This window comes from Pipistrellus kuhlii, unplaced genomic scaffold, assembly GCF_014108245.1.
Source record: "Pipistrellus kuhlii isolate mPipKuh1 unplaced genomic scaffold, mPipKuh1.p scaffold_m20_p_2, whole genome shotgun sequence".
NCBI lineage: Eukaryota > Metazoa > Chordata > Mammalia > Chiroptera > Vespertilionidae > Pipistrellus > Pipistrellus kuhlii.
Genome location: NW_023425515.1, coordinates 77,021,772 through 77,037,815, shown reverse-complemented (window position 1 = coordinate 77,037,815; position 16,044 = coordinate 77,021,772). Strand labels below are relative to the sequence as shown.

Sequence of the window (16,044 nt, the reverse complement as noted above, 5' to 3'; positions counted from 1 at the left end):
TGCACTTAACCTCATTAAGCCTCCATCATCTCCTCAGGAAGAATGGATAATACCTGTCTGACAGGATTGTTTTAAGTACAAGTGAAACACAAGCGCAATGCTAGACCTGGAGGACGTTTGATTTAAACGGTGGTGTTTATTATATTTCATGGAGGTGAGAACTATTCTCTTCAGGCAGATACAGCTGGGGAAAGTGATACAAACAGGTAATATAATCTGCCTGGGATTTCAAAGGCTATTGGGATAAAATGTGACTCAATGTCCCATTCCCTTCCTATCCTCCACTTCCCTAGCCTCACATACAATATCTAAACCCCTAAATTTGCTGATTGTAAGAAGAAAATAAACAATTATCCTAAATAAATTTATCAAGTCAATCAATAAAATTATAAACAGTAACTTTGAAAAGATGGATGGAATATATAATAATCTTTTCTCTGAAGAAACGCTTTTAAAATGTATCCAGTGGTCTAAATTAGAGAAACATGCACACACAAACACACAGACTCACACATGATGTGACTATTTTAGAACATACAAAGATACACCTACTGTCTTTCTTCCTTCCCTTTTCCACCTCCCTTTCCTCTCTCTCTCTTTCTCCCTCTCTCTCTCCCTCTCCCAACCTACATCTTCCTTTCAATGGGAAGTAACATCAGTTAACAAATCTGGATATGTGAAATAAATGACCAGATAAAATAAACAAAAATGGGAGACAGACTCCTGCTCTTGTCCTTCTTCCTATGTTCCAAAATCCCTATGTGCCCCAGTTATTTGTACTATTTGCCAACTATAATAAATTCATTTTAAAATTTCCTAATATTTCCTCATCTTTTCTCCATTCTTTCTATCCTTTAATTATCTCCTCCTAGTAGATAGATTAATCATATCCCTTTTATTGCAATATATATACATACATATATATGTATATATATTGCTTGATTAATGTAAAGTTCTAAGATAATAGAGTCATAACTAAAAAATATGTTCATCTTCAAATTTAGAAATTAACCACATAAATGAATCAAGCTTGTTGCACTTTATTTTCACAATACCATAAATACTACTATCTATTGCTGTGGCACCTACCTATGAAATTGTTCTATATATTTTAAGAAGTTTCATTATACCTTAATTGTGGGTATTGGGAATTTGAGAGTAGTGTGGGAAAGATATTTTTGTATTCTTGAAATAAACAGAATATACATATACATTTGAAACCTCATGCTGGCAATTTTTAAAACATTGATTTCTTATGCAAATGAAACATTTTTCTTTAAAGGACAATTGATTTTATGTGAAATTCAAATATATAAACATGCTATTCTACCCAATTATGAACATTTATGTCTTTCTAAACAGTTTCAAAATAGAATATTCATTTAATTTTGCAAGACACTCATTTGACTATGTGTTTTGATGATTAAGTAGGCATAGTTTTAGTGTTTTTTTTTGTGTGTGTGAAATCCATTCTTATCCATTTAAGAAGTGAATTTCAAAATTTCTTGAGTATAAATACCTTACTATCTCAGAGCAAATATTTACCATAAACATAAAAATAAGCAACAAAAAAGACACCTTAGAATTACATTAACTAATTTTTTTGTTACCTCATGAAAGGTTGTTAGCCATGAAATTACTCTAAGCCAATTTTAAATTGAAAACATCTCCTACTTTGTAATTAATGTATATATGATACATTAGTTTTATTTTAAATCCATTCCCTTCATAAAGATAATATTATCAGATGTTTCAGTTTAATAAATTTCAAAAAATAAGAATAAAATAGAAAGCTGATAAGATTGTATGAAATGTGAGGTGGACATGCAAAAGTTGCAGAGGTATTTCCCCAGAATAAGAACTGACCTTATTTAAAAATAAATGAATCTAAAACTTTAGACATGTTTAGGACACACAGTTCTTCCTTAAATGTGGAAGGAAGACAACTTAAACACTGGCAAAACACAATGTCCTTCGGACCAGGGCTGCTTTAGCATTCTCTCTGTGGCACACCGACATGGGGCATATTTCACTGTTACTGGCACCTGTCTTGCTGACTCTGATGAAGCAACAGCAAACACAATAACGTCTTGTTACTAAGTTATCTTTGAGCCATACTAGATTGTGATTGATTCTGTTGTGTTTAATGGTGTGGTGGCATTTCCCTTAGGCTTTTTTCATTGAGCAGTGGACAGAACAGAAGAAGGAAACATTTGATCATTTTGTATAAATGCTGCACATTGCAGGCAGGGTTTAATTACTGAATGTAGCCACTTCCAGTGCATTGAAATGCCTCTGCCTTGCCTCAAAGCATTGTACCTCTATTCAAATGGCAAAGAATAGAGTTCCTGTAAGATTGTGGAGTGCAGCTCATTTGGGGAATAAACAGTTGCTTTGACCTTGTACAGGCAAATAGACCCTGCCAGGCCTGGGATTGCAAGGCCAGGAAATCATCTGTTTAGTCAGTGCTGGTTCTGGTGATTAGTTTGTGTTTATGGCTGGGAATTGATAATATAGCCCTGTGTATATGAAGCTAAGGTCTGAATACTAAAAGGGTCCTATTTACCAACAGCTTCATTTTTTATTTTAAAGTTAGTTCAAACTGAAATCATTCTTTTAACCTTTAATTAGGACCATGTTTTCTCTTAAAAGTCAACCACATTAGTCAACTGGAGACAAAATTCACTTTGCAATTGAAAGGCTGTCTACTTTCTTTCAACAGTAGCCACCATGGTTTACTGAGTGCATTTGTTTTTCTTTCACTATGGTAACTTTACCCATTCTCTGTATCAGCAGAGCTCAAACCCATCCATTACAGCCTCCAGGAGAAGTGTGCTATGTGCTTGGACTGAAGCCAAGATTCTATCCTGGAGGTTTTCTGTAATTATTATTCATCATATAGGTAGTGCTTATAATACTCCCTATTTCATACTTTTCTTCTTCTTCTTTATTTTCCAAAGCTGGCTGTTTGTTATTTTACCCCACTCCTGACCCACGGTATTTAGTTCCTGTTTTATTGTTAACTCTTCATAAAGACAGAATCAGCAGATTCCCAAAATATTTTTAATTCATGTGCTAGAAATTCGTATTATTTTGGCTTCCTCTTATTATTCACATTTTTAGTGTTTCTCAATAGAAAGTTAACATTTGGCAAGGGTGCTGTGATTTTGTTCCACTGTGGTCCATCGGGGCTTTTTCAATAGGATTGGGGTTTGCTCAGTAAATGAGCAAGCATACCTTAACTACTCAGCAGTTAAAATACAGGAACTAAAGAAAAGATTAGCAAGGATAAGGCAAATAAAACCTTACTGCAGGCTAACTAATGGGACATGTATATTGTCTTAAATCTTATTTTCAGTACAGTGCTTCTTTTCCTTGCAAGAAAGAAAAAAAATGACTTCATCTTACATTTTTATTAATATCATTTTTATTCATTCCCACACATTCCCAAACTTATAACACTCTCACATACAATGTACATTAAATGAATAGTATAATTAAATATAATTTTATGCTATTGGTTAAGAGGAATACTAGGGAATTAGTTGTTTGGCTCTTGATTTACCTTTTAATTCATTCAATTATGAAATGAACATGCCCTTTAAATATATACTTCTCTGATACTAAAACATTGAAAAGGTCAAAATGTATCAGTTTTTGTGGAGGTTTATTTCTTTAGGTCCAAAGAGAACCTCATTTTTTTGTCTCATTCCTTCTAAGTGATTTTATAATTTCAATGACTAATTATAATCCTTAAAGCAATGCCGAAGTGAATATAATTTGTTGTATTTTTTTCTATTTAGAAAGTTCTAGGAATCATAGATTTTGGTTCACAAGTATTATACTTTTTTAAGTGTCTAGCCTGAAGAGTTTTAGAGACAACTTAGTCAATATCTGCCATTTAATAAATGAGGAAATTAAAGTCTAGAGAGGACAACTGATTGCAAGTTAATTATTCACTTAATAAATGAACCTTGTAAGTCCTGGCCAGTTTGGCTCAGCGGATAGAGTGTTGGCCTGTGGACTGAATGGTCCCAGGTTTGATTCCAGTAAAGGGCACATGCCTGGGTTGTGGACTCGATCTCTAGTAGGGGGTGTTCAGGAGGCATCAGATCAATGATGCTAATCAATGATGTTTCCCTCTCTCTCTCTCTCTCTCTCTCTCTCTCTCTCTCTCTCTCTCTCTCTCTCTCTCTCTCTCTCTCTCTCTCTCTCTCTGACTCTCTCTTCCTCTCTAAAATCAATTTTAAAAAATGAATACTATCAGCTGCTAAGTTCTGGAAAATGTGAAAATGTGATAGATACAGGGCACACAAATTAAATGGGAATAACTTCTGTCTTTATATTGCTTGAGGTCTAACCTGGCAATACATAATAACTACCAAGTGAAACTTCAGACATATTTGTGTAAAGTGTCACTATCCCAATCACTCATTGAAATGTGAAGATACTTTATCAGTGAATTTGAGGTAACAATTGTCTACCAGAATAGACTAGATCAAACAAAACTTGCATTCTCTCATCCCTAGTCCAGTGCTCTTCTTATAAGATGCTGTATTCTCATAAAGTTGACATTCAACGAATATCTACAAATTTGTGGCTAAAGCCTGTCAGCAGAAATGCAGAGTGGACCTTGTCCCTGCGTGTCCCCCAACTTCCTGCATTGCGGTGTCCACCAAAGGAGGTAGAACATTCAGACTGGCCCATGTGATGTCTGAGGGTCTTTCTAGCGCCTTTAAGCTACGATTGTATTTAAACAGCACATCTCAACCGAATCCTCTTTGTCTTTTATGTCATTTAGAAATGCTTTCTGCTGTGAGTAAAAGAAAACTTGACCACAGTGACTTCAACAAATAAGCTGTTTATTTTTGGCATTAAAATAAATCTTGAGATAGGTGCCTGCTGGGTCAACAAGTGCAGGATACACATCCTGAGGTTTTCTTGGCCTTTAACTTATTGTCACACATAAGCCGTCAAGTCCATAATCAATTCTGGAACGATGCAGATGAGGTGGCTTCAGTTTCGTTTGGACCACCTTGTGAAGGGAATGGGTGGGGGAGCTAACCCTAAGACTCTCATTGTTTGTATCTCTTTGGCCACAGCGTTGGCCATGCATCACTGTTTGCAGGGAAATCTGCATTTGGGGGCGCTGGGTTGGATGCAGTTCTGAACGAATCAGGATCCTATTAGCAAGCAGAAAGCAGAGTCTGGATATTGATATGTAACCAACTATACCCACCACATCCCCCGGCCTAGCAGTTTGTCTTTTCATGTCCATCTATTTGTGTATTTAATCATGCTTCATGCAGGCCAGTTCCTTCCATCTTTTCATGATCTTTCTCGGATGAGATTCCTCTGTGTAATCTCTTCCAACACTCCATTGGAATGGAGTGTTTGCTCCATGTGGCCCGTGTTAAGTGTCTGCTTCCCATTTTCGATTTCAGGGGCTCTTGGGGGATGGACAGAATTAGGGAATTTGTATCTTTAAGGGTACCCAGAAACCTGAAAAAGAGGACATGATTTGTTGAACTGCATGTACATTTGCCTACCTATATTGTACTAGCGTCATCTCTAAAATTATTTAGTCATAATTAGGTAAAATATAGTTACTAGTTTGAATTAACATTCTGAACTTCTAAGTTGTTTAACTAGTTATTAACTGATAGAATTCAAGTTACCATCAGAAATCTTTGGCTGTAGTAGTATAGCTAAGAAGTGATTATATGACTGTCTTTTCTTTAAATATCACATACTATTTATAATACTAACAAATAGTGATTGACTGTTTAACGAATACCTTTATGCTAAATGTTGTAAAATCCATAACAGCCTCAAATAAAGATAAACTTATGAACAAACAAAACAACAAAGCAACTTAATCCTGAAAGACTCAGTAATTCCTCCTTGAAAATTTAAAATCACTTTAATGATGAGCTAAATTGAAACCAGAAGTTAAGTGCATAGTTTGTTTATACTTTGTATCATTTGCTGTGAGGCAATATAAAGGGAGATGTGAGTAGAATTTTCTAACCAATGCCTACAGACAATGTTCAAAACTTTATAATCCCAACCATATTAGGGAAATGCAGTTTATTTTAGTGGTTTTCAATGTGGCCCCAAAGGTTGTTCAATTTAATGTAAGCTCATGCTAGAGCAGCCCTTCTTAATAGGAACTGGAAAACAATGAAACTGAATTAATGATTGTTATCATTCTAAGTTATTCTAATTGTTGTTGTTCTTTTTTTTGGTCCATGTATTTCCCAAAAACCTTAGTAGGAAGAAATTATACTATTATGGATATCATGGGTTACCTTTCAATATGCATTTAATTATTATAAAAATTAATATTGTCCACACAGATTTTACTTAAATGCAAATATCTTGTTATTCACAATATGAGGTTGATATGAGATAATTCTTCAATTCAATGATAAATATAATCTCTAGGAACTATTCTATATGTAAGTACTTTAAGTAATAAAATTTCAGTGTAGCACTAAAATTGAGTTTATAAATGCAAGAAGTTACTGACAATCCAAAGATATTCTGAAGAAAACTTTAAACATTTGGACCCCAAATTCCTTCATCAAGGAATGTAAAAGAACTTCTTGTTGGGATGTTCACCATGAATTTAGTTCTCAGTGGTTGAGCTTTGACCTATAAACCAGGAGGTCATGGGTTCATTCCCGTTCAGGGCACATGCCTTGGTCGCAGGGTCAATTCCCAGTATGTGGCTTGCAGGAGGCAGCCAATCAATGATTCTCTCTAATCATTGTTTCTATCTCTCACTCCTTATCCCTTCCTCTCTGAAACTAAAAAATATATATATTTAAAAAATAAACAAGTAATAAAATAAAAAATTTTAATCTAGCAATAATTCACAAATATGTCAGTTTAAATAAAAATTGTACCCCCTATGTTTGATATATTAGAAAGGAAATATATTTATTTAAATAGAAATTTTACCTCCTTATGTATTTGAGATATAGAAAGGAACTATATTTCACTCTTTATTTTAGGCCATTACTATATAATTAATAAGTAATAATATACGAATGAAGTCCGTGTTTCAAGTGCTCACAAGGACACATTGCATCATGTTTTAAAAGGGAATGGCTACATGATGACATGGCTTTGCTTTATTTTCTCCACAAATATTCCAATGCCAAGTAAAGCTGTGAAAACATGAGCTGGAAATTTCATCACACTCTGGTGCCAAAATAATCTAAATGTTGTAGGTGTGTGTTTTTTTTTTTTTTTTTTTTTTTTTTTTTTTTTTTCTTTCTTTCTTTCTTTAACATTTGGTGCAAATTCAAATGTAGATGTGCAGAAACTACACTGGGCCATGTTATTTGCTTCTGTAAAGGCTGGAAGGAAAAATAAAGGTTGATTCATAGTGAATGCATGCCCTAACATCCTAAAATCTGCTTAACATATTTTCAAAAATATGTTTTCAAAATAACTGCAGGATTTTAAAAGCGTTACTTTGTTTGTAGCTTGTCAACCGGGTTTTTACAAGGCTGCGGATGGCAACACGAAGTGCGCTAAGTGTCCACCTCACAGTTCTACTCAGGAAGATGGTTCAATGAACTGCAGGTGTGAGAATAATTACTTCCGAGCAGACAAAGACCCTCCATCCATGGCTTGTACCCGTGAGTAGTTTTGCTGCAACCCATGCCTCCATGTTTGTTTTATTTTTTTTATTGTATTGTTGTTGTTGTTGTTTGCTTTTCTTTTTCTTTCTTTTCTTTCTTTCTTTTTTTTTTTTTAAGCATTTGGCCCATTTACTTGTGCTACCCGTGTGCAAAATAAAAGCTTTCTCTGCTTCACTCTCCATGCTTGGCTCACCACAAATGCAACATTTATCACATGACTTAATTTATAAAGCACTTACTGCAACATGACCAGAAAATTCTCTGTATCTTGTTTTAGATTTTTCCTTCTTATTAGATAGGATAGGGAAGATTGTAAACATGGGATTTGTATTTTTACATTTCTATTACCTCTTGCTACATGTTGGTCATAGGTCATCAGGAAGAGGACTAAGATTTATATAAGTAACACTACAGTTTTCATAGCTACAGTGTTTCCCCAAAAATAAGACATCCTCCGAAAATAAGACCTAGCGCATGGAAAGATAAGACATCCCCTGAAAATAAGACCTAGCGCAACTTTGGGAGAAAAAATTAATATAAGACACTGTCTTATTTTCCGGGAAACAGGGTATTCACAAGGGAATTGAATTCAATGGTACATGCCTTTGTTGGACTTTCTGAATGAATATTCAACCTTGAGTCAAAACTCCCTCACCCATAGCTGGGAGAGAAATAGTGCTCTTGAATCCATGTGTCTAAAATCTCATGGATCCTCTAAGGACAAATTAAAATATGTAATAAAGACAAGATGGTCATTTACCCCTTTCGGTCCCATTGTAAGTGATCTCTTTCCCTTGCAGTAGAAACCAGAAGTGAGGCTCATTAATCTTTGTTGAACTACTTTGCAGGACCTCCATCTGCACCAAGAAATGTTATCTCTAATATAAATGAGACCTCGGTTATCCTGGACTGGAGCTGGCCCCTGGACACAGGAGGCAGGAAAGATGTTACCTTCAACATCATATGTAAGAAATGTGGGTGGAATGTGAAACAGTGTGAGCCATGCAGCCCACATGTCCGCTTCCTCCCTCGACAGTTTGGACTCACCAACACCACGGTGACAGTGACAGATCTCCTGGCACACACTAACTACACCTTTGAAATCGATGCCATTAACGGGGTGTCAGAGCTGAGCTCACCACCACGACAGTTTGCTGCAGTCAGCATCACAACTAATCAGGCCGGTGAGTACTTCTGCATCTCAGAGTAATTAAGAGTCTGAACAGAGAGGGGAAGAAAGGGTGGAAAGACAAAGATTTGAAAGAACTTCAGAATTTCCTCTTCTATCACTTTTGGACAGTTACGGTACATTGAATAATTCAATCTTCAAATAAGAATGAATCATATTTGTTAGATTATTTTAAATTAATTTAATTCATGACTATCCAATTTGGAATCTTTAAGCAGTTGGGGCTCTGGAGATAGTACTTGTGGTTCTGACAGAAGCATTTTCATATTTCAAAGAATTTAGACATTGAAACTTAGCTGTGAAAAGGTTATGTAGGATATATTTAAATTTGAAATATCTTTACCTTAGTTACAATTATATCATATTTTTATGTTGTTATTCAGTTATTTTGTGATCATCAAAAGATCAGAGTATTTTGCTTAGGAAGTTACAATTCCTTGATTAATTAAAAATAAGGAAATGCAATTTTAATAGTTATAATTTGTATTTAAAAATTAAAATATGAAATTTGTGGAGAAGAATAGTGGAAAGAGGTATTGGTGAAGATCATTTAGAGGCATTGATCTAAAAACAAATTTCTTAGGGTAAATTTCACCAACTATTTTCCACTAACAATATTTTTCTAATTAAAAAAAATACTACATCAAGCAAAGACAGGCAAAGACCCTTTGATGTGGGATTGGAAAAAGGAAGTAAGCAAACAAGCATCTCATCTTTCCTTATCTTACATTCACAACATTCCTCTTCTCTTTACTGCTAGCACATCTTCCTCTTCCAACCACTCATTAAATCTTCTATGTGTTTTCTAGTTCTCTGATAATTCCTGTGATTTACTAATAGTTTTTAAAACAGTATGACGTTCAAAATTTGTATGGGATTTTAGTTGTGAGACTCTGAAACATATAGAAGTATTATACTTTGCAGGGTATACAGAGACATACCAATGATACTCCTTTGGGATAAGACACTCATTTCTTCAATGTAGAGAATTGATAAACACATATTAACCTTTCCTTTTGAACCAGCAAACCTTGTGTACAGTTAAACTGAGAGATATTTATGTGCATAATTGTTGCTATTAGATATTGTGATTAGGGATACATTTCAAAAAGTTCAATGCAAAGATGTTATTGTATCATTTATGCACAAATAAACATTGGAGCCAAAAAAGGGGGAAAGGAAGAGACAGCATGCACCCTGAAATGCAGAACTACAGATTCTTGAGTCACCTCCCAGGCGGGTTAACCCCCGAGCTGGAAGTCAGGATGGAATGCAAACTCTGCTTCTTTTCTGCATCTGGCTGAAATTTTGGAAGTCCCTCCGCTCTGCAGTGAAACTTGCTGTTTCTCTGGGGATATGTATACCTGATGCCTGAGGAAAAGAGATAGGGGAGATGAGTAAGTTCCCCATCAGCTGGAAGAGGTTGTAGAGCAAACCAATAACTAGTCTGAAAAACTCATCACTTTCATTTCTCTCACATGGCTGGTTCAGTAAGGTTAAACTACCAAGGGCAAATAATTAATAGGTGTCATCCAAGGGCTAATATATTCAGCATGTCAGCACTTGTTAAAATGTTGTACCACTTCTGTATTGGTTAGAAGTAGTTCTAACTACTTCTGAAGATTAGTATAGAAATGCATTTCCTCTGGTTAATCCTCCAGAAGCCGGAATAGGCTCCTGAACCCAGTTTTTCAGGTATACCCCACCCTCCCTACTCCCCCCATAATCCCAAAACTAAAAAGTATAAATCCTGCCTTTATAAGAGAGGTTTCTAATTCCCTGTGCTGGAACTCCTCCCTCTTGAGGGGTTTAGGTCCCTGGAATCTATTTGATAAATATTTTGAATATAACCTCTGATACATTCTCACATGTGTCTCTTTCTGATCCCAAACCCCTATTGCATTACTACTTTGCTTCTATTCTCTCTGCTGATGAAAGTCATACTCTTTTAGTGGTTTCATGATAATAAATAAACTTCATTTGTTGGTAATACATGACTTTTCGAGGAAGTTTACATATTTATTATTTTAATCTTGCTTCCTGTAATCTCCCACTTAAAGCTAAATCTCAGACCAACAAACATAGGTTTTTGCTTTGCTTCAGTTAATGATATTTAAAAATGTGTTACTTAACTTTATTTAACTATCTTCCATGAGAGGGAGGAAAAGGTAATGCTACTGGTATGTATCACATGATTATAGCTTCTCATATGCAAGGAATACAGAAATTTTAAGAAATTATAATTATATGGCAAATGGCTTTCCCAAATCCTATATTTCATGCTGAGTTAGTACCTAGTTTAAAATGGGAGCATCAATCTGCATTATAATTATCTCCTAACTCAAACAGAACCATAGACAAACAAGCAAGAACTCCTTATATTCTGCCTCATCTTCAGCCTCTGGCTTTCTAACAACACATTTATCTAGGAATTAATACTTCCAGGTATGTACAATGAATGAATGTCGGTAAAGTGGTAACCAAATGCAGGCCAATATATTAAAACAAAAAACAAAAAAAAAACGGGTTGATGTTTTGGCCCTCCCAATTATAAATTATAGTGCAAGACAGAGTTTCAACAGGGATGATATTCCTTACTCTCCCTAAGCCAACTTCCCCCTTTTTTAAAAATATATTTTATTGAGTTTTTACAGAGAGGAAGAGGGAGGTATAGAGTTAGAAACATCGATGAGAGAGAATCATCCATCAGCTGCCTCTTGCACACCCCCTACTGGGGATGTGCCTGCAACTAAGGCAGCGTTTTTCAACCGCTGTTCCGTGGCACACTAGTGTGCCGTGAGATGTTGCCTGGTGTGCCGTAGGTGCAGACAAGACAAGAATTTTTATAATTTTTTACTATTTTGTTTACTTAATATTTCATAATAAAGTAATTATAAAATACTTTATTTGTGTTTATTTGATTCCTATTCAAGAGAATTACTTTATATATAGTCAATATAGGCACAGAGTTAAATTTTTTAACATTTTCTAATGGTGGTGTGCCTCGTGATTTTTTTCATGAAACAAGTGTGCCTTTGCCCAAAAAAGGTTGAAAAACACTGAACTAAGGTACATGCCCTTGACCTGAATGGAACCTGGGACCTTTCAGTCCACAGGCCAACACTCTATCCACTGAGCCAAACCGGTTCCAGCCCCCCCCCCTTTTTTTAAGTCACAAATTTGTCTATAATATGCATCTCTAGTCATTTTATACTTATTTCTGAGTGTATGTATTTTTTTGTTTGCCTGGGGAGGAAGAGATCTTAGTTCCATTTTCAAACACCAAGGTTAAGATCCATAAACAAAATTAGAAGCAATGCACTTCTCAGGAGAGTGTTTCTTTATTTTGCTTTATTTTTGTTCTTGTGAAGGTTAATGGACTTATAGCCTTGAAAAATGAGCTCCCTATTCCCAGACAGATACTCCTGTGACAGATATGATGCCATAAAGTTTAAATTCCTCCTAGTCCTTCTTTGACATGAACATAAAGGGGAAATGTGAATGTGTCCCTTTTAATCTAGTTTGTGGGAGTAGCTTGTTACTGTTCCTCTTGATTATATCTTAAAAGCCCTGTGATGAGCACAGGACAAGGCACAGTCTACTTTGTAGTGGATTATGCTGTAAATTCTGATGTTAATTCTCAGATCTCTAAACTTTCATAAAGTATGTCAGTGAGATGAAAAGCATGGCCCCTGCATAAAGATGGTATTGTGAATCTACCAGCAAAACACATGCAGAAAGAATTGCTGATTGCAAAACAAAAATCTATAAATTTATAACTTGGTATGAGTTTCTACTTCATGTTTTCTTCCTTGAATGAGTATATTTACCTTTCAGTTCTGGAAACAAACATTCTAGAACATTAGTGGAATATACATCTCTGCTTATTCTCATCATAAAATCTGTTGTCTCCCCTCCCCCCCCATTATCTCATAGCATATAATGAACTCAGATTAGAATAGAGAATTTATGCGCATTTCATTTTGAGGTCTACTCCCACTCCCATTTTGCAGCTGAAGAAACTGAGATTTGAGAAGCTTCTTCAGCATTTCATCATGAAATCAAACTTTCACTTAAATCTTCCAACCCCACACCACTTTCAAATTCTATGCTCCTGTGATTCCTGCAAGAGGCTACAAAAATAAATGCTGCCTTCAAGACAGACAGGAGCTTTGCTGGGAAAATCTACTATAACCGCCCTAACCAGTTTGGCTCAGTTGATAGAGTGTCAGCCTGCAGACTGAGGGGTCCCAGGTTTAATTCTGGTCAAGGGCATGTACCTTGGTTGCAGGCACATCTCCAGTATGGGGTGTGCATGAGGCAGCTGATTGATGTTTCTCTCTCATAAAGGTTTTTAACTCTCTATCCCTTTCCCTTCCTCTCTGTAAAAGATCAATAAAATATATTAAAAATAAATAAATAAATAGATGTATAATAAATGTGCAAAGCTGGATCTGCTCTTAAACCATGAACATATATATTGGTGTAGTCTCTATAGAAACATGTGCTGCCATTTAATTATGTTCCCTGGAAGAAAAGTGTAAGTCAGAAAAATACATATGACTAGAAGCCTGGTGCACAAAATATGTGCACTGGAGGGAGGGTTCCCTCAGTCCGGCCTGTGCCCTCTCAGAATCCAGGACCCCCCAGGGACCAGGCCTAAGCTGGCACTCAGACATCCCTCTTGCAGTCTGGGGCTTTTGCAGTCAAAAACCCCCTGCTTTTTACTGCCCGCCTGCCTCAAAGGTGCGAGAGGCTCACTCCAGCTCAGTTGCACTCATCAGCCATGAGCCTGGCTTCTGGCTGAGTGGTGGGGAGGGGGTGGGACAGGGGGGAGTGCTGCTCAACCAGAAGCCAGGCTCTCTGCTCCTTAGAGCTGGCTCTGACTCCTGCCCACTGGTGTAAGGCTGTGATCTGGGGCTGGGCTGGATGGGGGAGGAGGGAAAGAGACATAGGAGGTTGAGGGGCCTCTGTGGAGCCTCTGGGACTGCGCCTCCCCTTGTCTCCCCCGCCCCACCTTTGCAGAAAGTGCAGTGCCAGGACCAGGGCCCCTTTCCTGCTGCCTCTGCAGAAGGGGCAACTCAGGGACTTGGCCTAACTGAGGCCTCTCCAGCCGCCTCTGTGGAAGGAGCAGTGCCGGGACTGGGACTGGGCGCACACCGCTGCCTCTCCCATTGCCACATCGAAGGGGGGCGACAGGACCGCCCTGGCTGGCCTGACAGCACAGGCTCGCTGGCCCCGCCCCTCACCCACTGGTCATTCTGGAAGGTCATCCAGAAGGACATCTACAATAGAAGGTCGTTCTGCTGTCTGATCTAATTTGTATGGGATGCTTTTATTATTATAGATACTTTTTCTAAATGTGAAGGAAGATGTTTGGTAGCATCAGTGTAGCAAATCAGAATATTAACACATAATCAAAAGCAGCTGTGAAACAGTAGAGATAAGACTCTAGTCATGTACTCAGATGACTCTCCCACTTATTTTACATCTGTGATTAATTAACCCTAAGAATTAAAGCCTTGCCATTTTATTTCTTTTTTGTTTTAATATATTTTATTGATTTTTTTTTTTTTTTTTTTTTTTTTTTTTTTTTTTTTTACAGAGAGGAAGAGAGATAGAGAGTTAGAAACATCATTGATGAGAGAGAAACATGGATTAGCTGCCCCTTGCACACCCCCTACTGGGGATGTGCCCACAACCATAGTACATGCCCTTGACCAGAATCAAACCTTGGACCTTTCAGTCCGCAGGCCGACTGCTCTATCCACTGAGCCAAACCAGTTTCAGTCCATTTTATTTCTGTCAACAAACAAGTGAGGTTTGAATCAGGCCCAGAGATTTCAAGTGGCTACATACATTATGATTTTCCTGGTGCATTGTACTTGTGTAGTAATTTAGCTTCTTCCCTCTTGATTTGTAATCGAGGCAGATATCCATGCCTCTGGGACTATCACTCTGTAGTGATGTGTCACAGTGTGCCTGAAGCATTGCACATCATTTAACACATTAATGATGCCTTTCGGCCATCACACCATGGTGTGGAGCCATCATGCATATGCACAGTATGAGCAATAAGCTGAACGCAAGCAGAACCATCCACTGTCCTGACAGTTAGTCAGAACCTTTACAGGAGCTTAAAGCTACAACTTTATGGAACACCAGCAAACAGGGACAGTTTGGAGGCTTCCAGGGTCTATTGAATTATTGTCTCACTTTCATTTCTTACCTTTAATACCACTACCATTAGTGGAGCAGACATGCGCCTGATGGATATGGCTACTCTTTTCCCGCTGGCTTCTCCTAAAGTAGGGGTGTCGAACTCAATCAGAGAAGGGGCCAAAATCTAAAATCTAGCCTAAATCGCGGGCCAAATGGTTTACTGAACAGTCATAAACTGTCATTGTGATGGAAACGCAGCGGAGTGCAGTGATGACAGCGCGGTGCGGGCCACATTGCAGGGCCTGGCGGGACGGATTTGGCCCGCGGGCCTTGTGTTTGACACATGTGTCCTAAAGGGTAAACATGAGATCATGAGCTAGGGGAGGAAATATGGTGTTAACTAAAGCACCTCTACACATTAAGAAAGAGATAGCCACAGAATGCTGACATGCGCCATCTTCACTGCATCTTTCAAGAGCAAAAGATACTTATTCAATAGGAATATTTTGTATTCTCATTTTTGCCAGACAGAAAAAATTTGGTACCAAACACTAAATATAAAAACTTACCTTTACCTACATAATTTATTGTATTTTTAAATGTATCCCATTCCTCTAGAGTTAAATTAAATATAAGTTCTTGGAGAATAGCAATATTACAAATAATGGTGAAATTAAACAAATGCAAATATTTAGAAAGAAAAGATTCTCTGTCCTCAAAAACAAAAACCTTACTACTACAGCCCAGGCTATTTTATGATAAACTGCTTACATCATATCATAGTATCTCCAAAAATATTTCACTGTTCATAATTGTGATATAGCACAGAATTCTGATTCTTTAATCTTGTAAATATAGCACCAGTCCTAAATTAAAAAAGGGCACCCCTTCCTCAAGGGACTTTATTATCATCTGCCATGAAAAAGTTGCAATAGTATACAAATGAAAAGAACTGTGAGAACCCTGAAATGCTACAGCATTCACACCATGCCAAAGGATGCCAAAGCTCAAAGATGGGAAGCTCACATTTTACCCTGA

General features: G+C 37.0%; 1 protein-coding gene across 2 annotated transcripts in view; it reads left to right on the top strand.

The window, feature by feature from the left end:
- EPHA3 (EPH receptor A3) overlaps positions 1 to 16,044 on the top strand; it is a 342,182-nt gene that overhangs the window by 205,264 nt on the left and 120,874 nt on the right. For both annotated transcript variants that reach the window (XM_036446292.2, XM_036446293.2), the window contains exons 4-5: positions 7,497 to 7,652; positions 8,504 to 8,839. In XM_036446292.2, the coding sequence (XP_036302185.1) occupies positions 7,497 to 7,652; positions 8,504 to 8,839 (492 nt within the window). The remainder of the gene's footprint in view (positions 1 to 7,496; positions 7,653 to 8,503; positions 8,840 to 16,044) is intronic.